This window comes from Podarcis raffonei, chromosome 5 (genome assembly GCF_027172205.1).
Source record: "Podarcis raffonei isolate rPodRaf1 chromosome 5, rPodRaf1.pri, whole genome shotgun sequence".
Taxonomy (NCBI): domain Eukaryota; kingdom Metazoa; phylum Chordata; class Lepidosauria; order Squamata; family Lacertidae; genus Podarcis; species Podarcis raffonei.
In genome coordinates, this window is record NC_070606.1 from 58,522,842 (window position 1) to 58,547,625 (window position 24,784).

The 24,784-nt window shown below is 47.2% G+C and overlaps 1 protein-coding gene and 1 long non-coding RNA gene across 2 annotated transcripts in view; one reads left to right on the forward strand and one right to left on the reverse strand.

The window, feature by feature from the left end:
• Positions 1–7,212: 7,212 nt before the first annotated feature.
• Positions 7,213–10,848, reverse strand: LBX1 (ladybird homeobox 1). The gene is made up of 2 exons (XM_053389407.1): positions 9,798–10,848; positions 7,213–9,015 (listed from the first exon to the last, which is right to left on the reverse strand). Exons 1-2 carry the CDS (start codon positions 10,120–10,122, stop codon positions 8,528–8,530), a joined length of 813 nt encoding a protein of 270 aa, XP_053245382.1. The 5' UTR covers positions 10,123–10,848; the 3' UTR covers positions 7,213–8,527.
• Positions 10,822–24,784, forward strand: part of LOC128414313 (uncharacterized) — a 66,871-nt gene continuing 52,908 nt past the window's right edge. Inside the window, exon 1 of the long non-coding RNA XR_008330640.1 lies at positions 10,822–11,182. This is a non-coding gene — a long non-coding RNA (uncharacterized LOC128414313). The remainder of the gene's footprint in view (positions 11,183–24,784) is intronic.

Consider the following 24,784-nt stretch of genomic DNA (forward strand, 5'->3'; position numbering starts at 1 on the left):
CACTGACCGATTAAAATACCCGAGGATCTCAGCGGCGAAGATAAGGACCGCTGGTCTAAACGGTACGGGCATATCCTTAAATTCCTTATAAAAGTACCGAGAGAGGGATTATTTACAACTAAACAACTTCGTTTTTAAAAATCTGTCTGTCTGTCGGTGATATATTAGCTAATCATAGGAATGATCTATCGGTGTTGTCACAGGTGTAAACAGAATCCTTCATTGGTTCAGTCGGGTCATTTTAGAATCTGGACGAATCTGGGCCTAATGGTTTTAGGCATTACTTCACTCCCTTCAAAACGCGGTCAGCCAACCCCGCTCAGTTTATCAGCGTTTGTGGAAGGCTATGGTAAGGCATAGTCGCGTTCTACTCCCATGTAATCCTTGTTTATCTTTATTGCCCTTTCAGTTCATGCTCACCGCAATCCACGAGCTGATTCAATCTAGACTAGGCTCTCCCTGAGATGGCAAATCTGTGTTGAGGCTGTACCACTTCAGACTGCAAGTGGGCGCTCACACACTTGAATGCTCCTTCATCAAAAAAACAATAAGGTTCTCCAGTCTCTCTTGTTATGTGTTTTCTAATACCTTCCTTCCATCTACCTCTGAAGAGTCGAGAAGGTGGATGAAAAGCCATAATCACTTCCCTCCCAAGGAGTAGGAGAAGCCATGCCTTTGCGAACATGCAAATATGCCAGCATCCAGGTGAAGTGGTACAGCCCTGACCAGGGAAAGCTATTTGACATGATACTGCTGCTTGTGGAACTGAGCCTTGGGGGCGGGGAGTGTGTTGCCCAACGCTTGTTTTGGAAACTTAGACGTGTACTGTTGTCCGCAAAAAGCTTTCGCTACAAGACTCTGTACTGTTTTCTGTTTCTTTGTTTTTGCTACAACAGACTAAGACGACCCACCCTTCTGGAAATTGTTCCAAGCTGCCCAATAAATCCATGGCAGAGGCAGGATCCGAACTGCTGTCTCCCGCTGATTGAACCGGATTGACTAGACCAAAAACGCCGCCGTTCCAAGGCACGTGGCCCTTGCGTGCTTAGTTGACTTTTACCTGCCTAGTATATTTCCGTGCGGCCGGGGCGCCTTCCTCTCCAGACACAAAAGGCATTCCTGCGGAGACGCACACTTGCCCCGCGCGTCCAAAGCACAAACAACCGAGCCCATCTATCAAAGAAGGAGAGAGAAGGCAAGGATTAAGGAGCCCTAAGTAACTTGATTCCCCCTCTCCATCTACTCTTGCTTCGGCAGCCCAAATAGCAACAGCAGGCACGCCAAATATCTCCTTCTCAAAAAATGATACCTTTGATGTACTGAAACAGATGTAAAAGGTTACGCCGTGGAACCTGTGCATCTGCTTACAGGCATCAGCCATTAAGGGGAGAGGGGTCGGGGGTCAGATTATGTAACGATCCAAAGGAAGCGTCCAATATTGGCCAAGAGGACCGCTTTGGAAGTTCGACCGCGGGGGTGTAAAAGTATGTGTGGCTCTACCCCACAAGCGTGGCCTGGTTTTCTAAGGACCGCTGCAGGTGTTCCCTAGGAGGGTCTTGAGATTGTGGGTGCTGGCAGCGTGGGGTGTGGGGTAACATTGTCTTCCATGAAGCTGTGTGCAAACGTTGGTGCGCAGGCCACGTGCGTAATGGTACGTAGGTACCGTAATAGGGGATTTATTGTGGGTGGGTATGTATGGCGACACTGTTTTCTAACGATACGGCTACAGCTATGTATTTCTGAAAGGGGGGGCGGGTTCTGAGAGAGATGCTCACTAAGTCCTACCACTTGGGTGTAATGCATGTATATAATGTTTGTAACAGTGGATGTATATATACACACACGTGTACATATATGTGTGTGAGAGTGTGTGCGCATATCTCGCACACATGCCTGCGGGCACAGCTATCAGCACAATCCCACTCAAATTCATCTGGAGATATTTCTATAGGATTGCAGCCCTGCAGCGAATCTCTAAATGATCTTAACTCCGAAGTACATTTGGAGTGGTGGGAACTTAAATATGCGTAGGAGTACAACGTTTATGCCTTTGCCACTGATCCAGCTACCTAGGTGTGAATTAAACAGTGTGTGATTTAGATAGGGTCTCTCTCTCTCTCTCTCTCTCTCTCTCTCTCTCTCTCTCTCTCTCTCTCTCTCTCTGTGTGTGTGTGTGTGCGCGCGCGCGCGCGCAGAACTACAACAGGAAAGAGGAGAGATGCGACTTCAGCTTCAACCCCAGAATCCGAATGAGGGAAGGAGAAGAAGAAGAAAAAAAGCGCCTTCCCTTTCAACAGGGACTCATGCATCAAACTTCAATTTTCCGGACGATTGAATTAGTGATTTTTTTTTCCTCCTGAACTAAAATACACTTAAGTCTTTGGGATTAATTACCACGTTCTGGTCTCTCAGACGGTAGTATTAGTTATCGTTGCCACGTCTGACATCAACCCTGACACCTCATAAAATAAGGAACTGAATTTCACTGACTCAACCGTCTCCCTCAGCCCCGCCAGAAGGGAGGGACGCGGGGAGAAATGAGGGGGGGGTCCTCACTGTTACCTTTGGGAGCCCAATGCGAAGCCAACCAACAAAGGCGAGCCTTTAAGACAGCAGGAGGCAAATTCGGGTCTTCCCTCGGCTCCCAAAGTACAGGAAGGAGGGGGGGGCTAAGGATGGTCCTAAATTAAGGCTGAGGTGTGTGTGTGTGTGTGTGTAAGGGGGGTGAGGGGCGGGGCGCTCCAGCGCATCTCCCCCTGCAAAAAAAAAAGGGGAACGAGCCCAGCTGCAGTGGGATCAGATCTGCACATTTCCGGGGCCAGGAGGGGATTGGACAGTGTCAGCAAAACACGGGGGCGTTTCCGGCAAACATTTGCCGCCCCACGTGCGAGCGCACACACGAACGAGTTTAAAGAACCAGGCAAAATGTTGGTGATGGCGGAAGAATAATTATGGGAAGGCACGCGATTCTCATAGGTTATGGAAAGGGGTCAGAATAAAACTGGGGTTGGGGTCCAGCTGGAGGGTTTCTTTGTTTGATTATCTCTCCGGATGCGCCCGCAGCACGTCCAGATTCGCACCCAGCACCGCCGTCCAGTCCCCCACACTCCCACCAAGGCAGGAGGGCGAACCCGGCGCCAGCTCGGAAAAGCGCACCTGCTGGAGACAAACAACACCCAACGCGGATTCCGTTGGCTAAACACGCGCTCCCAACACGGAATCGGCAGCTAATCTAGCGCGTCCTACAAGCGCAAATGACCCCCCAGCCTGCCGCTTCGCCGAGCGGCGCGACGCAAGGGGGAAAGCGCGGATCCAGATGACACTCGCGCAGCAGGCCTCTTGTCCCGCCTCGCGCCCCCAGGGCTCAGGACTGGACAGGACAGCGCCCCTAAAATAAAAAATTCGGGGTGGGGGAATTTACATGACAAACAGACAGCTAGAGGGAGACTAGCTCAGACCCAGCGATCTGGAAACTTCAGAGAAATTACAGTAGGATCAATGGCATAGGGATAACAGGGGGGCGGTAAAGGGGGAGGGAATTAAGGAGGGAGGGAGGTCCCAGCTACACAGTTGCGCCCCTCCGGAATTAATTTTTTGACAGGCTTATTTTTCCTGCAAATAATAGTTCCTCCTGGCTATGCAACATTGCATAGGAAGTAGAGTTGCGTGTGACTTTAAGGATTCAGTCGTTTGCACCGTGGCGTAGCAAGTCCTCCTTTGGACAAAGTCGGGCTAAGTTAGTTCTGAGTGAAGACACAAAGGAGCCAGCTTGCAAGATTGCAGCGCCAGGCGGACACCTGGAAGGTTTAGGGTCCTGGTGTCAGACTTGCTTGGTTTCAAATACTTTATTCCACGCAGAGGTGCCATCAAAAAGCACCCCCGCCCTGATCATTCAGAAGTCTGCCCAACTTACCCGAATGGGGCTTACTCCCTAGTAATCGCCCGAAGGGATCCAGCCTAAAACTCACCGCTCCCTCCGCCCGCACGACGGAGTCTCTCATTTCTGAGAATCTCCTATTAGAAAAGGAGGAAGACATTGGGTCTCTCTGCAATTCCAAGAAGGCCAAGTTTTATTCGTGCTAATAGTGAAACCCGGCTTCCGCTCTTCTTAATCAGAGAGATACCTATTCCGTTAGACGTGTACAAATTCTTTCTAAAAACAGACATCCAACAAAATATGACCGGGTTTTGTTTTGGGGGTTTTTTAAATGCCGGATCGCCCTGCCGCTCGTCTCTCCCCCCCCCCTCCCCACCGCCCTCTTTCCCCGCCGTCCCTCTTTTGGCGAGAGATAACAGTCTCCCTTGCTCGGGGCTTTTGTGTCGAGTGGTGATTTCATCAAATGTCCACTCAGCTTTGGCACGTCTGGGTGTCAAGATGTCTCTTGTTTCGCCTGGAACACCCCTTTCCACAAAACTCCGTCTGTCTCGGAAAATATACAACCTATCAAGCTCCAAGTTGGGGCTACCGGAGAGAAAGAGAGATACAATATACCCTGAGAAGGAAACATGTATTGCTTTTGTCTGGTTATAATTTTTCCTCCCGGTTTGCGGGATGAAGTCTCAAGAGTAACAACTGCGGGGAGACAAGAGAGAGCAGGCAGGGCTCCCTCCCACCCAAGGGCCACGACGACCGGTTCGATCCGAAGTGGCATCGATTCAAATTCGGCATGTATTTAACCATCGTGTCCCCCCATCATCATTATTTTTTAATCAGCCCTTTCCATTAAAAGCAGAACGCGGAGTGAAAAATACCATATAGCGAGAAGATCAATCCCTTGCTCTGAAAAGTCTTATTCCATCTAAGCTGGAAGAACAGTCTGAAAACCAGGAAGCTTGAAAGACCCATTCGCGAGAAAAGAATGGAGAGCCTTGCCCGGGCTCTTCCCTCTCTCGACCCCTAACCTGGTCAGGCGGGAATCTGTCCCCCACTGGACGCGGTGGGGCTTCCGGGGGCTCGTGTGTCGCGCTTTGAAAGGTTGTTGACAAACCTAGCAAAGCGAGCTGCAGTCAACAATCAGCCCCGTCTTTTCTGGCCAAATTAACATGCTGCAAGAAAGGGGAGGGGGAAAAAACCCCAAGCTAAAGAAAGCAGCTCTCTGGCTTGTAATGCCACGTGTGGCAAACTTGTGTGGTGCTTCTCTGGCTCCATCCATCTCTTGCGTTTGAACACTGGAGTCAATAGCTCACAAGTCCAAATGAACTCCGGTGTTATCCTACCCTCTCCCCAACCCCACACCTCCTCTCTCTCTCTCTCTCTCTCTCTCTCTCTCTCTCTCTCTCTCCCTCTTCAGCCCTCAATCTCTCTATTCGAAAACAAAACAAAACCACATTTCCTTGCTTACATTGACTTGCATCGGTTTTTGCAGCCTCATTAAATCTATTCGAAGACAAAAGGATAAAAAGCTTGGGAGGTGGGGCGGGGGGGGGGAGAAGAGAAAGAGAATCCAGAGGGGGAGGGGAGGGTAAGAGCAAATAAAGAAAACAAATAAAGCCCTTTAACTAGATCTTCACATAAATGTCACAGTTTCTCAGCCTTTTACGATTTGCCTGCTTAGCATAAAAACACTTAAGGACAAGATTGAAGGCTTCGCGTGATATCTGGACAGAAGTCAAACAAATCCATTGCAAACAGACCCCCTCATCCCCCTTTAAAGGGAAAAAGGGGGTGGGGGCGGGAGACAAGTGCTCTCCCAAATAATACTAAAGAAAGTGCCTTTCATTGTAATTCATAGACTTGTTCCAAATGCCAAGAGAGAAAGGAGAAGAATGGGCGGCCCGTCTAAAGGCGCAGATGCCCCAGCGCAGGGGAGGAGGGGGCGATGGAAGTGGGGGGCGGAGGGAGGAAAGGGAGCTCCACTCCCATTATTGTGGAGTTAAACAGTGGAAGGGAGGGTTAACCTAATCCATCAAATTGTCTGGAAATTGTGAGGAAAATTCAAAAACCATATGGTCTCCAAGCGGTTCGGTCCTTTTCGCGACGGAGGCGCACGCTTGTTTCAGCATGGCGAGCCGCAGGAGGGAGAGCATGCTCCATTGTCGCTTGTCACTTCACAGAAGAGGCCTCATTTGTCCCCAGTTTTCATGCTTTACGCTAAAAATTACAACGCCATCCATTTTCAAAGAGGAGAAAGATTGATTTCGCCTCGGAGAAACTGGCCCCCCAAAAACGCTCTTCTCTCTCCCCTCCCCTCCCAGCCACGCTGTCCCCCCTCTCGTCGCCGGAACCCAGTTCCTTCTCCCAAACCCACCTCCCCCCCCCCACTCTTTTAACTAGGCCACTATGTACACCAGATTTGTGCTTCTCACATAAATTTTACCAAGAATAGGGAAACACCACGTTGGTGGGTCAAAAAGGCAGGGCGCGGTATTTGGGGGGGAAAGGGAGATACACGTTTAGAAAGACATAAAGGGGGAGCTGTAAATTAAATTAGCATTTGGTACATACACGATAGTAAAGAAAGCAAAATTTACCTGAAGGGTTATTGTTTGTTTGTTTGTTTGTGTGTGTGTTTGTTTTGGCAGCTCTGCAGAAAAAAAATTAATCCCCGTTTTCTCTTTAATCCCCCGTTTCCCTTTGCAGCCCCCGCCCGCGCCCCCTTAAAACAAGCGATTCTAACATGTTACTTTAATTGTCTTTATGAACACTGGACGATTCCGCCATGATTTAGGGATAGTTCTCAATTATTGTGTTTGTTTGTTTTTTAATGTTCTTAGATGCAAACTGAGGGAAGGGCTCTTATCTATGTCTGCTACGTATGAAATGCGTATATATGCAAAACACGGATGTATTGCTGCTTAACCATGTTTTCTATATAGACTATATTTTGGAATGGAAGTGTATGGTGTATGTGTGGGGAGACACACGCGCGGGCGCGCGGGCTTTATAAGACATTATTTTTAAATCCACGGATGCTTCTGGATTTGGTGACTTACATGCCTCACCAGCCTTATTACTTTAAGATAACGCCCCCACCCAAAAAAAGAAATACAGTTTCAGTTCTAAGTAGATTTCTACGCGTAGCTTGTATGAAATGCAGATTTCCTGCTGTTAGTTCAGCCAGCTCAAAATGCTGGAAACTTGGTGACACCCAAAGCTGAAACACATTTGTATCACTCCCCAAAGTGACGAAAGGAACATTTTTTTAATATAACAACGGATAAACGGGATATCTAAAGACTTTCATTCCCAAAGAAAACCTTAAAAAGTGTATATTAAAATTGTAAAGGTTTTATTGTGTCGGAAAAAGACTTGTCTGTACAACTCTAAGAGACAAGATATAAAGCAACACCGTCCCTGTTGTAACTTAAATAAGCAGGCCTTAAAAAAATTATTTTTACAGATCAAAGAAAAACATTTCAAACCTGTACATTTGTATTTATAGCGTTAATATTCCCATCTGTTGATGGCTGGATCTGTTCTTCATTATTGTTGATATTATCATTTTGAGCTGCGGTATTAGTCTTATTATTTCGGTAGCATGCAAAAGAATTCTAAAAAAGAGTAAAAAATAAGTCTAGATTCTTTTCTTAAAACTACCTTCATATAAAAATACGAAAGGTAGCTTTCTTTTTCCTTTTTAATAAAAGCACAACAATAGCAGTAAATGGTAAAAATAGCTTTTAATTGGCAAAACGAGGCAGAAATCTCATTGGGGACCGAGTCCTAGGCGCTGGGGGTGGGAAAGAAAGTATATATTTTAAACTTGCGATAGAACCCAAACCCCCACGATATCCCAGAAAAAATAATAATAATAATAATTGAGAATTAAACAACCAAAGAAAAAAGCCAAAGAAAAGGGTGTGGGGAAGAATCGTGCATATAGGGAGCATGCGAGCAAAGGGAACTACGGTTTAACTCAATTCTCACATAAAGTGGATTTTGAAAACCTTTCAAAACAACCGTCTAACCGAGCATCAAAGAGGTGGCATTTACTCCAAGGTTAAGAGTCCTTTTATAAACAACAAAAAAGTATATCGTTATTATTATTCTTTTTTAAAAAAAGGCAAACCCTCAAAAAAAGAAAATACCCAATAGATATGCTTAAATATTTATACAGAAGCTATCCATAATTGCACCGTTCCAAAAAAAAAAAAAAAAGTGATAGCTACCTGGTTTGGCAGCCGTTGGGATATTGTTTCCTACTTTAATAATAATAATTAACAATAATTGTGATTCTTTTATATTGCTTATTGCTTTTGTTGAAAAGAAACCGCATTTACTGAGTCGCCAAGGAAGCTGATTTGCAGTTCCCCCTAAAGTCCGGCGTGGGTTTTGTTTTTGTTTTTTTTGTTCTGTTCTGTTTTTTTTTTTTTATCCCCGGGTGATGAGGAGAGCGCAGGAGCGGACACTTTCTCTCCTTGTGTCTTGGTGGAAGGGGGCGCGAGGAGAAGGAAGGCGGGGAGGAAGAGATTTGTCAATTTCTTCGTTTGTTTTTGTTTGAGGGGCAAAAGGAGGGCGGGAGAGAAGAGGGGGAGGAAGAGGAGGAGGAGGAGAAGAGGAAGAAGAAGAAGCAACCACCACCACCCCTCAGTCATCCACGTCAATTTCCACGTCTTCGTCTTCCGAGCAGTCCTTGCTGCTGCCCGGCTGGTCCGTGAGCGGAGAGCCGGGGGAGAGCTGGAGGTGACTGTTGCTGCCTTCCAGTCCATGCTTGGGGAGGGCAGGCGAAAGGGAGCGCGACTTCGCTCTCCCTTCGGGGGTCGACTCCAGCTCGGCAATGGCTACCAGATCCACCTGGGTGCTGGGTCCCAGTTTCTTGGCAGACTCCACGTCTGCTTTCATCTCTTCCAGGTCCCGCTTGAGCTTGGCCCTGCGATTCTGAAACCACGTTATCACCTGCGCATTGGTCAAGCCCAGCTGCTGCGCTATCTGGTCTCGGTCCGCGGGGGACAAGTATTTCTGGTACAAAAAACGCTTTTCCAGTTCGTAGATCTGGTGGTTTGTAAAGGCCGTCCTAGACTTCCTCCTTTTCTTGGGGGTTTGCCTCTGGCCAAATATAGTCATCCCATCCCTTCCTGAAAATAGGCAGAATAAGGCTTTTCAGTCTCACGCTCACCCCCCACACAGGCAGCCCAACGAGACTTATCCAGTCTCTCTCCCAGGCCACAAAGCCATAGGAAGCCATCCGGCACCCCCAAAGACACCAGCAGGCCCCTCTTGCCATCTTCCTCCTCCTCCCCTCTCCTTACTCTGGGGTTCCCTTAACTGCATTGGAAGAAGGGAATTTAAAAGCAAAACAAACCACCGATTCAGCCTGGAGGACTCTCGAATCCCAGCCCAGAAGAAGGAAAGTAGGCCTCTACTATTCGCCCCCAACATCTTAATGGCCATGGGGACTTGATGGAGGCCGGAGGAAAGAAGGATAATTTGGGCGGGCGGACGGGTGGAAGGGGGAGCGGAAACCGACTGGGTGCACAAACCAGGCTGCAGTAGTCACACCGATTTCACGCGTGGGCTGCCTCCTCTCTAAAGACATAGTTTGCGCCTGGGGGAGGGGGGAGGGCAAGAAACCGCAGAGCGTTTGCGGGATTCCTCTCCAAACGGCCCGGCGTGGCTGTGGGGGCCAGAGATGGGGCTGCCCCTTCTTGTCCAGACCAGAACCCGCATCTGTGGTCCTCCCTAAGCCCCCGCCGCGCCTCCATCCTCCAAGCGCCAAGTTCTCCGCCGATGCTCTCCACAAACGCGCCACCATCTCTCTCCCCTCACAACACCCCCCACCCCCAGCTAGAAGGCAGGCAGGGAAAGGGGGCAGGCAGCGAGCCCCCGATCAGCCCGAGCTGCGTGCGGCGGGTCTTACCTTCGGCGGCTTGCAGGACGCTGACTTCGAGCCCCTTGAAGGTCTTGCTGGCCAGCTCCTCCAGGGCGCACAGAGGCGACGTTTGCGAGAGCAGCGCCCGACTGGAGAGCGGCAGGGCGGCCGGAGGGTGCTTCTCGGCGGCCGAGAGCAGGTGGGCAGTCCCGCAGATGGTGTAACTTCTCCGCACCGAGGGCTTGTTGAGGATGTCCTCGATGCTGAAGGGCGTCAGGGGCTTGTTGGAGTTGGCCGGCGGAGGCAAGTGGTCCAGCGGGCTTCTCCGGCGCTCCTCCACCGAGGCGGCTTTGCCGTCGTCTTTGGAAGTCATGCTTGGCGGGCGTCGGGGATTCCGGCTCCTTCCCCACCGCAGCACCCCCTGTGCCCCCTTCCTACTCTCTCTCTCTCTCGCTCGCTCTTTGCCTGAAATGACCTCCCTCGCTTTTCTGCAGTCGCCAACGCAGAGCAACCGAAAAGGAGGCGGGGAGCAAAAAAAGAAACCGAGGAGAAAAATTAAAACAGAACAGCCCCCCTCCAAAAAGACTCCCCAAAACTTCAGGTCCTCAACTCCACCAGGAGGCAGGTCTGCTGGCCCTGGAGAGAGAAGAGGGAGGACGGGGCCAAGGAGGGCGGTGGAAAGCCGTCCTTGGACGGCCAGGCAGGGTCCGCAGTCCTGGCTGGGAAAGAGGTGGCCGAGGCGCTCCTGTCCCACTTTATTTCTCTCGCCTCTCGCTTCTCTTCCCAGCTGCTATTTTAGGAGACACCCCCCAAATCGTCCCAGATCTGTCTTTCGCCCCCCCAGCTCGCCCTCTTCCCCCAGCGAAATCCGGAGGGGGGGCTCCTCCAGAGCGAGGGGAGAGCGAGAGGCGCCGGAGAGCCTCTTTTCCTCGGGCTGGGGGGAGAAAAAAAGACGGCGAGAGGCAGAGGCGAGGTAATTGACTCTTGCTAACAAGTTATTGTTGATTGGGAGGCGATCCCTTCGCCTCAATGACACTTTTCGCCCCCTCTCGCTCTGCCTGTCTCTTTCTAGCTCCCTCTCTCAAGTCTGGCCAATGCAGGCTCTTGCAACTTGGTTAGGCCATTAATTGGGAGGCGGATGGTAGGTGGAGCCCACTTGAATTATAATGTCGAAATACACTTGTCATATTCTGTCCCCACTATTTGCTTGGACGTATGTATTTTAAAATTACATTACAGCCAGGCTTTATTGCATCAGGATAATACAGTGTGCTTGGAGGAAAAATTAAATAACCCTCCAAAATCCCATCAATAGTTCCTTTCCAGATTCCCCCCTCCCGACTTCGATTATGATTATGATTAATCTTTTTTTTCTTTTTTCTTTTTTAAATATTATTTCTAACCAGAGGCAGAAGGAACGAACAGATCACCAGGTAAGGGAAATATTTCGTTCAAAAGCTTATTCTAATCCTTTCTGTGTTTTTTTGGTTTTTTTTCCTCTCCCCCCCAAAAATAATATGCACTTTATTTTTCGAAGTTGTAATTCCGTACCTTTAATTCGGTACTTAAATGGTTGTGGCTGATGTCTTAAAAAATAAATAAATACCCGTCTGGTTTGCAGGCGGCAAAGACCTACGACATAAACTTTTTGTACTGCTTTTCCTTTCCTTTCAGCATGCTTTGAAAGAAATAATTATTATGTGTTATCTATTTATCTACAGGGGGACGCAAAGCGTCTCTGCCTTTGCGTGCGCTGTTGTACTAATTCTGTAACCATTTATGTCAGGTTATTGTTTTTCTAAAAAATAAAATAAAGAAAATATTGACATATTGTTTGATGTATTGGTGTAGGAGTTTTCACCTTAATCCAAGTAACATGGCGACCTCCTGCCTTTGAGATCAGGATAACCAAATACGCAGTAGCTGTTGTTAGTTCCTGCTGAGACTAGTTTCTTTCCAGTATTTGTAATATGGGTGATCTCATTGGGCTCAAGCATATTATTATTATTATTATTATTATTATTATTATTATTATTATTATATCATCATCATCACCATCATCTCTACATGTCAAAGAGGGTAGTGCGATCACAGAGCTGTGCATAGACTTTCGGTAAATATATCATCCCTGGTAATACCTAGAGGACAGCAGAGGGAGAGCGAACGAGAGCGCTCAGTCCCCCTATAGTTCTAGCTAAATCCTTCTCTGCTATAATTCAAGTGCAAAGGGCCACCAAAGACGGAAGGGATATATTTCATTTCCCTTAAAAACTCCAGATGATTCTGACAAGGAGGGTTTCCCCCCTCTCTTTTCTCCTCCCCACTTTCCCTACACCACCCTCGTATGGCTTCACTCAAAAGCTGAGCAGAAATACGGCTCTTTGGTGGTGACGGTGCTGAAAGGCTTGGGGACGCGCGAGGTGGAGGCTTTTCCTGCCCTCTCCTCCCCCCGCCCCAGAAAGGCTCCCTGAGTGTCTGGGAGCAGGGCAGAGGGTCGCCGAGAATCTTTGAGGACCCTTGTCCTTGAGGAGGGTTTTTTGTTTTAACCAGGGGGTGGTAGTAGTGGCGGTTAAAGAAGAAACCATTTTGGTTCTCCCTTTGGAACGAGATGAAAATATGATTACAGCATCACGTTTCCGGTTATGATGAGGATATTATTCGGCAGGCGATCTTGCAACATCCCCATGCCCTTTATGAGATCTGTAGAGAGAAGCGAGCCCTTTTCAAGAGGGGGAAACGAGGAAAGGAAGGCGGGGTGGGGGGGTGGAGAGAGAGATGCAGCTTTCCGAAGGCCCTTTGTTTATAAACAGAGGAACCCTCCAGTTATTTCGGTGGAAACCAGTTACATAAACTAGGATCCTGATCCCTCCCTCCTTCTCACGCGCCCCTCCTCTGAAATCAGTGTAGCCAGACTGGCTGTAGGCTCGGTTAAAGTCAAGTGTTGTTGTTGGTGATGATGCTGTGGAAATAGAGACGGGATGAGCCGGTGGAATAGAGTCCCCGCGAACTAGGGACGTGACTCTTCCGCCTGCATTTCCAGCGCTAGGAGCTCTTGTGAGCCTTTCCACAAATGATTACCTGGGATCACCGTGCCTCCCCTCCCACTGCCTCGCCCCCCCCCATATTCCTCTCATAGGCTCCAGTGAGAGGAAATAAACCGTTCCCCAATCCCCTCCCCTCTTATTTATTATCTGTCCCCGAAACTTCATGTCTGTAAAGCTAAAATTCCATAAATCTCTCCGACGCCTCCCGTTACCAACACGAGCAAAAACCAGAGGCACCATATTTTAACGCCGCCGCTCCTATGGAGAGGGGAGTTCGGATCCCCGCTCCGTAGTCAACCACCGAAAGAGCAAATATTTAACTACTCCTATAAACCACGGTATCGTTCCAGGGGGAACAAAGAAACTGAACAAACAAACACAAAATAAAAGAGGGTGAGAGAGAGGAAACAACCCGCGTTTGCGGTGAAATCCAAAGGATCGAGGGTAGAAAGAAGCGGATTAGTTTGCTTCGTTTAATCTCGCAAACAGAGAGGTTACGAAAGCGACGAAAACGAGAACGTTATTCGTCGCCGGGGTTGGGCTAGATGATCCTTTGGGTTCCCTTCCAGCTCTACAGATGTATACTCCTGTAGCTCGCTCCTGGCTGTAGGCGAAGGTGCGGGAGTGTGTCGGGGACTCTAGGTAGGAAACATGCCGCTGCTGTTATTCTGGATTAAGTATCGCGGTGTAAAGAGGGCCGTCTTAGATCCGTGGATAGTTCCCCCGCCCTGCGCATATAGACAGGATATGGGAAGGGGAGATTGAATGCCTTTCTCCACCTCCCAACCTGAGCACTCAGGTTTTCTTTCAGACCACAGGGGAACCTCTGGAGTCGGGGGACAGGCTCGCCTCACCCCCACCTTGACTCCCATCCAGAGGCGCCTCCGTTTGTTTGTCCTCTGCGCGCGGATGCTGGCAGCAAACACCGAGAGAAAGTCAAAGGGCTTCTCTCCTTAAAGCGCCCTCCTTCCCCCTCTTTTTTTATTGCTCTCTGGGAGTCTCTTTATGCAGTGACCTATTTTTAAAGGCCTATATTGGGTTATTCATCATATCAAATACTGCGAGGAGATTAGGGGAGGGGAGAAATTACCCTGAATCTAAATCGTTAGGTTCCTTGCCTTGGCTTTGCCGAGAGGGGTGGTTTCCTTTCTTTTGGCTTCCTGCTTTGATAAATGATTGGAGTCTCTCCATCACGAGACAGAGAGAGAGAGGAGCAGGAGCTCGTTGTAATCAATGGCAGTTTCCTTTGGAACAAGTGTGCTTTGACACAGAGGTTCAGCGGGCATCTTTGAGCAGATCAAGAGATGCCTGCCGAGATTTGATCGGCCTGAGAGCTTTGAGGTAGGATGTCTCGGAAGCTCGGTTTTAAACCGAGACAACAATGGTGGGGTGTCGGGTGAGGTACACCCATAAAACGTCGGTCCAGGCTTGTGTTCTCTCTCGGTGTGGACTGGAGTCACTTTGGGTTGGGGAATGTATACTGAGCCCCCCAGTACAAAAGAAGAGGGCGTCTGGGGAGGCCTGTCCCTCCCAAGACAAGCCGAGAAGCTGTCGAGGAGACTCACATCCTCCTTCCCCCTGCACCTTAGAGGCGGCTGGGGCTGGTGCTGCGCCTTAATCACATCAGCTCAGTGGGCTAGAGACCTTTCACAACAGACGTATCTAAGCAATTTACTTCAACTTAAGCGTGCTTAGGATCAGATCGGCCAATTGGCTTTGTCCCCTGCGTTTGAAATAAATAGATCAACTTTTTCTACACGCGCCTCAGAGGAAACCTTGGATACTGGTGGCCTCCCCTTAAAAGAAAACGACCCAGATAAATGAAAAAGAAAGCAAACAAACGAATCCATACCATTTCACTCACACAGACCCTTAAAAGATTTGCACACGTGTTTAGAATATTGCTTAATAAGCGTGCTTGCGTTTCATTCTCGCGAGTCCTCTTTGCAAGGGCTCGCCACAGCTCGCCCATGCGCGCGAAATGTGCGCACCGGTGAAGTCGACTTGGAATAAGATTGAAAAGAGCAGTCACACGAAATAAAGTAGGTCCCGACTCTCCTCTCCTGGTGGATCATCTCCACTGTTATCTGGGCAAGCACTATTGACTACGTCACTGTATCAACGCCCTGCTATTAGCCGAGCAAGGCCAGGAATTTAAACATTTAAACATTTCCCACCCTTTAAAATTCTGGAATTGTTTGGACTATACTTCCGCCCGCCCCCCCTTACTCGTTTCCCAGCTCCATAGTTGCCTTGAACCAGTGATCAAAATGGTCAAGAAGGGAGAAATGGGGTGGGGGAGTGAAGATGATGATGATGATGATGATGATAGGAGCCTTGGTTGAGCAAACCAAAGGCCTAGCTACTCCAGCATCCGGTCAGCCAGGTCCCTACTTAGAGCTTAAGTTTAAATACTGGCGATATTGGGAGTTCCGGGAAAAGAAGAACACATGCTGACCACTTATTTATTTTAACTCCTTAATGTCTGAAGGGTGTGTGTGGAGGGTGGGGATCGAGATCTTGCGGGGGCTAAGGAATCTCCTGTGTTCTTACAGGAGTCTCTTTTTGCTGGGAGGCGAGACTGGTGCGTCCTGCAAAGAGAAGTGGTTGAAATGGGATGGGTGGGCTCTCTGGAGTTGCTCCAGACTCCGGGTGTCCCGAGGTTTTGTTTAAAAGCCTTTGCGAACACAACGTTCACGTTTGCTCTTTTAATCCGGAGTTCATTAATTCGAAGTAAAGGCAAGTGAGTTATCCAGAAACTACAGATGGGGATTTGGAAGTGTAAGAACGAGCTCTGAAAGTGTCGGAAGGGCCAGAGGTTGATTTAATGTTTAGTATCTTCCAACGCAACCTAGAGTCTCCTTCAATAATGCCAGCATCTGCATTTGTGCCTGCAAGGAATTGTGGTATAGACAGAATATTGTTGTTTTTAGCATGTGTTATGCTTAGAACTAAGCAAAAGAGAAACACGAACAGCTAGGGATTGTGCATCAGAATTGAGGTAGTTCTGGAGTTTCCCCGAAAGTGGAATCAGTTGTTTAAAAAGGAGGTGTGGTGTACTTAAAGAGGATATTAATGAAACTTACTTTTAAGTAAGTATATTGGGACTGGGATGAATTTATAGATAGTTTTGTACTATTAAATTACTGATTCTAAACAAATATCACTAAAGTACATTGGAAATGAGCTACGGCTACAATCTGCATCCCAATGAAGCCAATGGTAAAATATTCATTGATTGTAAAGTCCTGGATTGTAGTAACTGCCTCAGGGATTCTATTTAAAGAGGATATTATATGCATACGTACTTGAGAGAAAACTTTGTAAACTCAGTGGGAATGTGTTTACAACCATACCAAGAACAATGTCTTGGAGATAACTTCTATTGAAATCAATAGGACTTCAAAATAAATACATATCATAGAATTAGAGGTGCCAATTCTCTTCCTTCCTCTTTAAGCCAAAGACAAAATTCCAGTGAATAATGGATCAGAACTTCAATACTTTCTTGCAGTACTGACCATTAAAGATAAGAGAGTGGAAACCAGCCAACAGGAATCAAGAAGAGTAGAATCAATTGGGTGCAAAATAGAAGGTGTCCAAGGAGCTGGGATCTCAAGGCATTTCAAGCATATGGGGGGGATTTTGAGTCAAGGAAACCCAAGAAGCATATTGTGTGTTGGCCAGGGAATGTTTCATTTCTCTGTTCCATCATCACTTTTGTAGGACTGCACCTGGAAATCCAGGATGTAGTGGCCTGAGTATCTTTCTATCTGACTTTCCTGGTCCTGATGTGGAAGGAAGCTCTTCTTGTTTCTAGCAGTTTCATTTTGCTGGGGGGTTGATGGTTGAAATGCTGATGATAATTATTATTATTATACCCCACTCATCTGACTGGGTTGCCCCAGCCCAGGCTTCCTCAAACTCAGCCATCCAGATGTTTTTGGCCTACAACTCCCATCATCCCTAGCTAGCAGGGCCAGTGGTCAGGGATGATGGGGATTGTAGTCTCAAAACATCTGGAGGGCCGAGTTTGAGGAAGCCTGCCCTAGCCACTCTAGGCAGCTTCCAACAAATATAAAAGCATAATAACACACCAAACATTAAAAGCTTCCCTATACAGGGTTGCCTTCAGATGTCTTCTAAAGTTATATAGTTATTTATCTCCTTGACATCTGATGGCAGGGCATTCCACAGGGTGGGTGCCACTACCAAGAAGACCCTCTGCCTGGTTCTCCTAACATCTTTTTTCTTAGAGACAATGGTGCAGTTATGCAATTTTGGACTATAGACTGAATGGTCATAAATGCTATCATCTCTTTAAAAGATCATAGTAAATATGCAAGTCCCTCTGACTCATTCTGCTGATTTGCATCCTTGACTTTTGCCCACAAAGTTCTTTTCTGGGTGCACCAGGCCCTACAGCAAGGCTGAGGGAACCGGTAGCCCTCCAGAAGCTTCAGAGCTGCAAGTCCCACTGTCCCTGACCACTGGCCATGCTGGCTGGGGTTGATGAGAGTTCAATAACAGCTGGAGGGTCACAGATTCCCCAGCCCTGGCCTAGAGGTCAACTTACTCACAGGTCAAGGTCACAACCACCAAGAATCAGAAGCGCCCTGCACGTAACACTCCAATGACCTCAATGAGTCATGACAATAATGAGTGTGCTGTCCATGATATCCCATCCCAAAGAAGGTTTCCATGTGTGTATAACTTTTGAGATCAGATCACTCTTTATGGTACAAAGAAAGTGAGATAAACCCCAAGAAAGCAGGACAAAGCAGCTGAAATGTGGGAGGAAAACTGAGGTTGGTTAAGGTTACCAGATGTCCCCGTTTCCTGGGGACAGTCCCTGGATTTACAGCTTTCTCGGCATTCACATGTACATAGCAAACAATAAGTGTCCCCGGATTCATTGAAAAAAATCTGGTAACCTTAGGCTAGGTGGGAGGGAAGAACAAGCCATGTTCCCAACAGAACAAATACATTACTTACAAACACATTTAAAAACACCTGTTCTTTAAATACATGGTCCTGAGCAGTTTCCAGTAGCCACTTGGAATTTGGATGGATTCTGTTCCATTTTTAAATGCCATTCCAAATTGCTGATTTTCAGAGACCCCTCTGTCAGGTATAAGAAGAGTAAGTCTTTGATGGCATTGATACTAAATGGGTTGGAGATACCATGGTCCTCTCTGGACTGGCTAAGGTTCACCAAGCCCTACTGGGTAGTTTTAAATACCTAGATCCAAATCTCAGTTCTCCTCCATTGACTTCAGTGGGACATGCTCAAATTAAATGTATGAATTTCCTTAGTAACTGGACCATAGATTAGGTTGACAACTATAAGTCATCTGAATTTAAGGAGCCTGAGGAACTGACTTCTCCCCCACCCACTGCATTCTTCTGCAGAACAGATTATTTTCCTTGAACTGAAGCTAACAAGCAGTTAGCCCTCAAAGTTATGTTTGTTTTGCTTTGTATTCCCAAGGTCTTTCTGTTGAAGGGAGTCAATGACATGTTATTTCAGCTCTTAGTAACCATGCAAGAACCCGGTCTGGGTTGGAGCCGGAAGGAGGAAGAAAGATTGCATTTATTTTCAAAGGTGTGACAAAATTTTACCTTGATCTTCCTCATCTCCGATCCTGCGCCACTGTCTGTCACTTCATGTATCCAAGAGGCTAAGTTAATGTTGTGGGCTGTCTGCCTGGACGTTGCATCTCGTTCCGTTGTATTTCAGGACTGATAAAGGGACACTTCGTCTTGGCTGACCTCTGCTAACTTTTGTCCAGGGAAGTGCCACCTGTCACAGAAATATAATTAAAGTCGAAGGCATAAATCATCCAAGTGTTGATCACCAAAGTGACTGCGTACAAGTGACACCTCCTTTTCCCGGCATAGCTGATCCCTGCCTGTCTCTCAGTTAGTTATGTCTGCCTCGTTGAGCCACCCAAACATGTTTTGACTTCTCCTGAGGACAGCGCGGAGACAAGCGGCAATATCAAACCTTTAGAAACGCAGATCCCTGTCCTGTGTTCTCCAGAAAGGCCAGCCGGTCCCAGAAGGGGACAAATAACAGGCAGAGAGAAGGCAGAGCCACGAGGAAGAGGCATGGGGGAGAGAAAGAGCACCTCAATGTCATTCCCCACTAGCCTGTCTCAGCTTCCCCAGGAATTAATTCTCTGTGGCTAAAGCACGTGATCATGATCTACCAAGGAAGAGGTGTTTTTGACCATGCGTAGAATGCCTCTCACTCGCCACTAGGCAACCAAGCCTTTCCCAAAAGGGATCAAGGCCAAAGAGTCCAGGTCAGAAGGCGTCGCCTCCAGGGAGGCTCAGATCCTGGCATTTCCCTTTGTACAAATGCAGCATGGTATATTCCAGAGTGTGGCTGTGTATTGATACGTTGTATTGTGTGCGTTTAAACTCACCGACTTTCTGAGATTTTTACTCATCTTTGTGAACTCTTCCCTGCCTCTTCAGAATCATGGGGGTGGAAGTAATCTAAATGTTGTTCTTGTTGTTGTTTAGTCGTTTAGTCATGTCCGAATCTTCGTGACCCCATGGACCAGAGCATGCCAGGCACTCCTGTCTTCCACTGCCTCCCGCAGTTTGGTCAAACTCATGCTAGTAGCTTCGAGAACACTATCCAACCATCTCGTCCTCTGTCGACCCCTTCTCCTTGTGCCCTCAATCTTTCCCAACATCAGGGTCTTTTCCAGGGAGTCTTCTCTTCTCATGAGGTGGCCAAAGTATTGCAGCCTCAGCTTCAGGATCTGTCCTTCCAGTGAGCACTCAGGGCTGATTTCCTTCAGAATGGATAGGTTTGATCTTCTTGCAGTCCATGGGACTCTCAAGAGTTTCCTCCAGCACAATTATTCAAAAGCATCAATTCTTCGGAGATCAGTCTTCTTTATGGTCCAGCTCTCACTTCCATACATCACTACTGGGAAAACCATAGCTTTTACTATACGGACCTTTGTTGGCAAAGTGATGTCTCTGCTTTTTAAGATGCTGTCTAGGCTTTTCTCCCAAGAAACAGGTGTCTTTTAATTTCGTAACTGCTGTCACCAACTGCAGTGATCATGGAGCCCAAGAAAGTAAAGTCTCTCACTGTCTCCATTTCTTTCTCTTCTATTTGCCAGAAGGTGATGGGACCAGTGGCCATGATCTTAGTTTTTTTGATGTTGAGCTTCAAGCCGTATTTTGCGCTCTCCTCTTTCACCCTCATTAAGAGGTTCTTTAATTCCTCCTCACTTTCTGCCATCAAGGTTGTATCATCTGCATATCTGATAAGAATGGATAGGTTTGATCTAATAATCACCTCTCCCCCACCCATCAACTATCTTTTCCTGTCCCATCTTATTAATCTCCTCTGCGTTTTCCCTCTCAACAGTGATTCCTGTTAAGAACCACCTGGGTTCTTGTGCACCAAACCTTATGCAGCATTAAACCTGTTGGTCATGAATGTGCCACAGAAGTGGGTTGGTGTGTGTGTGTGTGTGATTGGCTTCTTCTAGGGAAGGTAGCCAGGTGTTTTGGCCTACAACTTCCATTGTCCCCAGCCAACATGGCCAATGGTCAGGGATGAGTGGCATTTTAGTGCAACACTTCTGAAGGACACTGCCTTGGCTATCTCTTGAGGTTCATTTTCGGAGGAAACCCAGATATAACCTTCTAAACGAGCTCCGTCAGTGGAGCTGCTCAGTGAGTTACCATACAACGGAGTAGGCGAAATACCTTCCCTGAATAAGATGGTGGTGATTGTGGTGGTGGCCACGATAACAATAATAAGTCCCAATGTTCTGCACATAATATAGTAATAGCTTACAGCAAGGCAATTAAAACACAGTAAAATCAATTACGAAATTTAGGCCCATAGAATCAAGAATTAAGACCAATGGATAGCGCAGTCAGTAGAGCACAAGACTCTTAATTTCAGGGTCGTGGTTTCGAGCCCCATGTTGGGCGAAAATTACTGTATTGCATGGGGTTGGACTTAGATGGCCCTGATGGCCCCTTCCAATTCTACAATTCTATGATCTCTGGAATCAAAAGAAGGAAGTCTGTCTAGACACACTCAGTATTCCTGTGAATTGAATTAGGATTTCACGCCAAGACTCTCCCTGTGAAGACTTGCTGATTTCCGCGGGACTTACTCCCAAGTAGGTGCTCAAAGGCTTACAGTCGTGGGGCACAATCCTGTGCCTGTTTATTCAGCAGTTGAGCATATTTCCCTGTAAGTATGCAGAGGATTTTTAGCTTTAGGCAAAGCAGAATAATACTTTTCCTGTACTTTGGGCCCACAATGATGTTTCCTCCCCTTAAAAGAGTCACTCCAGAGTATTCCAAATTATTCCTTCGTAATGTTTAGCACTTTATTTAAAAAGGAGAAAACACGTAATGCACAGACCGGATCAACTTTTGCCTGTTTTGTAAGAGGAGGTTAAAAGTTCTGATCAGTATAGTTTCCTTTTTCAACAGCTGGGCAACCCGTTTCTTTATACCTGCCATGAAAGAGACTACAAAAGACCTAATGCAGATTCATTGGAAAGCAGAGTGTAGTGTAAATAATATGATCTTACAGTTCCTAAGGAAGCGTGCATGGAAAGGAGTCCAGTTCAGCTATACATTCTCCCGCCCAAGCCTCATTGAGACGAAGGGAAACTGTACAAAAACATTTTCGTCCCCCCTTCATCGCAACGAGACCTGCGCAGGATCGTATAGAAGGCAACTCCACTATGGATTAAAAATAAAACAGAACAACGGCACTGTTGTTGTTTCTTAAGTCACCTTTTCCAGCGAAACATTTCTGTGCTGTAGAAAACAAGAGCAGGGTACAGGAGAAATGTTTACATCTTGACCTTTTCAAATGACCAGGATCGATTTTTAGCTAGGCCAAATATCAACTTTCAAAAAGGTCTATCCGAACTACGTCGGCTCAGCTGCCCGGTTTTCACGGCTACAATGTTTTACTCTTAACGAAACTTATAGGCTCCTACAGAGGTATCTTTGTCAATGTCAGCTGGACGGCGCAAGTCCTTTAAATACAAAGGAAGCCAACCGGTGCAAACGCGCAAGTGAGTTCTCAGTCAACACGGTTTGTAATAAACCTTACAATCCCATTCCTACAGCAATGTAGAAGAGAGGGGGGCAACAGTTGCAAAAGCCGAGGATGAGTAACATCTGGCAGGAAGAGAAAGTAACAAAAGCACCACCATCACCCGCTTGTCCTTTGTAAGTATCTCTTATGTTTGCAAACTGCAGAAAGATAGGAAATGCATTTACTTTAATTTCCTATTCCCCAGATATTTTCCATAATCGGCGTCAGACATTAGTCCATGAGTTCATTCCAGAGAAAGATAGAGACACCGAATAGAGATTTTAGTGGGATTTACTCCCAGGGAAACGTTCACTGGATTGCATTGCAGTGTACTCTTGCCTGGGAGTAAGTCCAACGAAAATCAATGTGAAGCAAGCACTTAGGTGTTCAACGGAGTAATGAGTTCGGCTGCAATCCTAAACCCACCTACCTACAGGTTAGTAAGACCCACTGGACTTGGGGGGGATGGACACTTCTGAGTAAGCATGGTTAGCATTGCGCTGGAGAGTTAATTCGGTTCATATAGGAGCAGTATACGCTGCATAAATAGTTGGGGGGGGGGCGTTCCGAACAGGCATAGCAGGATTGGAATCTAGCAGAAAGTTGAAACAGACTAAAAGTTGTCCAAAAATCTTTTGTCTGGGCTCTTCATCTCCAAATTGGAACAAATTTGGAACAAAATCACAAATCAAAGCCTCTGTCCAGCAGGGATACGGCCCTCTACTTTCAATGCCTATTTACAGGGGTGTTGTGTTCAGGGTTACCTAAGCGCGCTCGCGCACACTTTGCCACTTGTTTGAAAATAAATCCCACCGAAAGCAGCAGGGTGTCCTCCCAAATTTTTGAAGCGGGAGAATGGGTCTCTTTTGCCATTCTATTATTTCATTATTTCTAGGGTGACCCGGAGAACCACTGGTCCATTTCTTGTGTGTGTCAGCATTTGTGCTTCTTGAAAAAATCCGGATTGGTCAGATTCGGCGAGACGCGTTTTATCTTCTTAGGCAAGTGTGTAACTCCTCAAGATTTCTTAAGGCGTGAGAAATTTGTGCGAAGGGAGCGAAAGGATGCACTTTTGCGCTGTAGATATAAAACATATCCCTGGGCCACGGAGAAATAACAACCACACCTATATCTGGGTTGCTATTATCGTTACTTCTACTGCGACTATTCCCAAGGGCACTCCTGTTCTCAAGCTCCTGTCCCTTGCAACGGAGGCCGCCAGGAATAGTCTCAAGGGGAGTTTACATACTTCAGCTGCTTCTTCAAGAGGCCGTGGGGAGGGAGAAGGTAACTTTAAAAAGAAACCCCGAGAGGAGTAGCCCTGGTAGTCTCTTGCAGCAAAACCAACAAGTGGCGTCGACTAAAATACTAACAACTTTACTAAGGCGCAAGCTGTCCTGGACTGCAGTCCACTTGCATCAGATACATGAAGTTATCCTGAGTTACATGGATTGGGGGGGGGTGACGATTGCAAGCAGAGAAATGCAGCTATGGGAAAAGAAAAAGGCCGTGCGCGTGGCAGCATCCTCGACTTTGCTTGCCCTTCCCAAGCGAAGGGCCCAACTGCCAGGTGATCCGCTTCCCCCTTTTTCTCTCGTAATGCCGGCTCTTTCTCTTCTCTACGCTAGGAAAACTAGCGTTGCCCTTGGGCGCGCAGTGGTGATCCAGGAAAAAGAAAATTGAACTGATGCTTTTGGATTTTGGAGTGAAGGAAGGAAGGAATCTGGTTGGAGCGACGCAGCGTCGCAAGCGGCGATGGAGCAGCGAAGAAATTTGTCGGCGTCCTGACTTGGAACCAGCAGCTGGTTTCCTCTCTTGGCGCGCCTCTAGGTCGCCACCGGGTCCTCTTGGTAGCCTTTCTCCTCGCTTCCACTGGAAGGACAACTTTTCAGGAGGCAGCTGCGGACAAACGTGAGCGACGTCGAGTCCTCCGGGGGCCAAGAAAAGCGGGGATGGGAGACATCCGGGATTGCCAAGAGAAAGAGCAAACTTGAAGTTTTGCTTTTGACTGAGTACTGAGGAAGAAGGACGCCCCGCTCCTCCACTCCCTTTTCTCTTTGTCTTTTCCCATAAGTTTTGACTCAGTTTTCGGGATGACTGACGAAATGCTGCAGTAGGAACTTAAAAACCCGTCCTGGTCATGAACGCTCTGGATTGTCCTCTCTGCGCAAAACAACAGCAATTTTTATCCCAAGCTCTGATTTAACACGTCAGTATTCTAGCCTTGGACGCATTGTCACTGGGCTGCTTGACCTTCCTGGGCACGGCTTACTCAGAAATCGGTCCACCCCCGTGCTGTACTGCTTAATCCCAATGAACAGCGCAAGGGCCTGTGAAGATACCAAGCCCCACTTCTTCCAAGAAATGGGGGATAAGATCCGGGGGTGTAGAAGACAAAGCAAAGTCGAAGCAACTTGAAGATGGACCACTAAGAAAAGAAATATCTCAGTGCTACACTTTATCTGCAGGTATACACACTCAGTCAGTGGGGATATGCTTAAAATTGGGATTTCCAAGCTAGGTAGCTGCAATCTAGACAGATGTTTGCCAGGGACTTCAGAGTTTGCGTCTGATGAAGAAGGCACAAACCCATGAAAGCTTATGTCACAAATACCACTTTTTATACTTCATACTGCCATGAGTTTCTTGCCATTTTTGATACAGCAGATTAACACAGTTACAGTATTCTTAAACATCTTGTAAGAACAAATCAATGCAAATTTGTTCAAAGTGCTTCCCATGCATTATCTAGCTTTAACTCTTACAACAATTTTGTAAGGTAAGTCAGGCAAACCCCATATTGCAGATGGAGAGACTGGGGCTACGAGGCTCCTTGGGAGTTCTGAGCTCATGCTTCAAGGCTATGTACCAGGTAGCTGAAATCTAGG

Bases quoted from the DNA above. Each gene is read 5' to 3' on its own strand.
- LBX1 (XM_053389407.1), bottom strand. From the start codon at position 10,122: ATGACTTCCAAAGACGACGGCAAAGCCGCCTCGGTGGAGGAGCGCCGG. The intron at 9,016-9,797 runs GTAAGACCCGCC...GCCTATTTTCAG, and splicing joins CGTCCTGCAAGCCGCCGAAG to GAAGGGATGGGATGACTATA.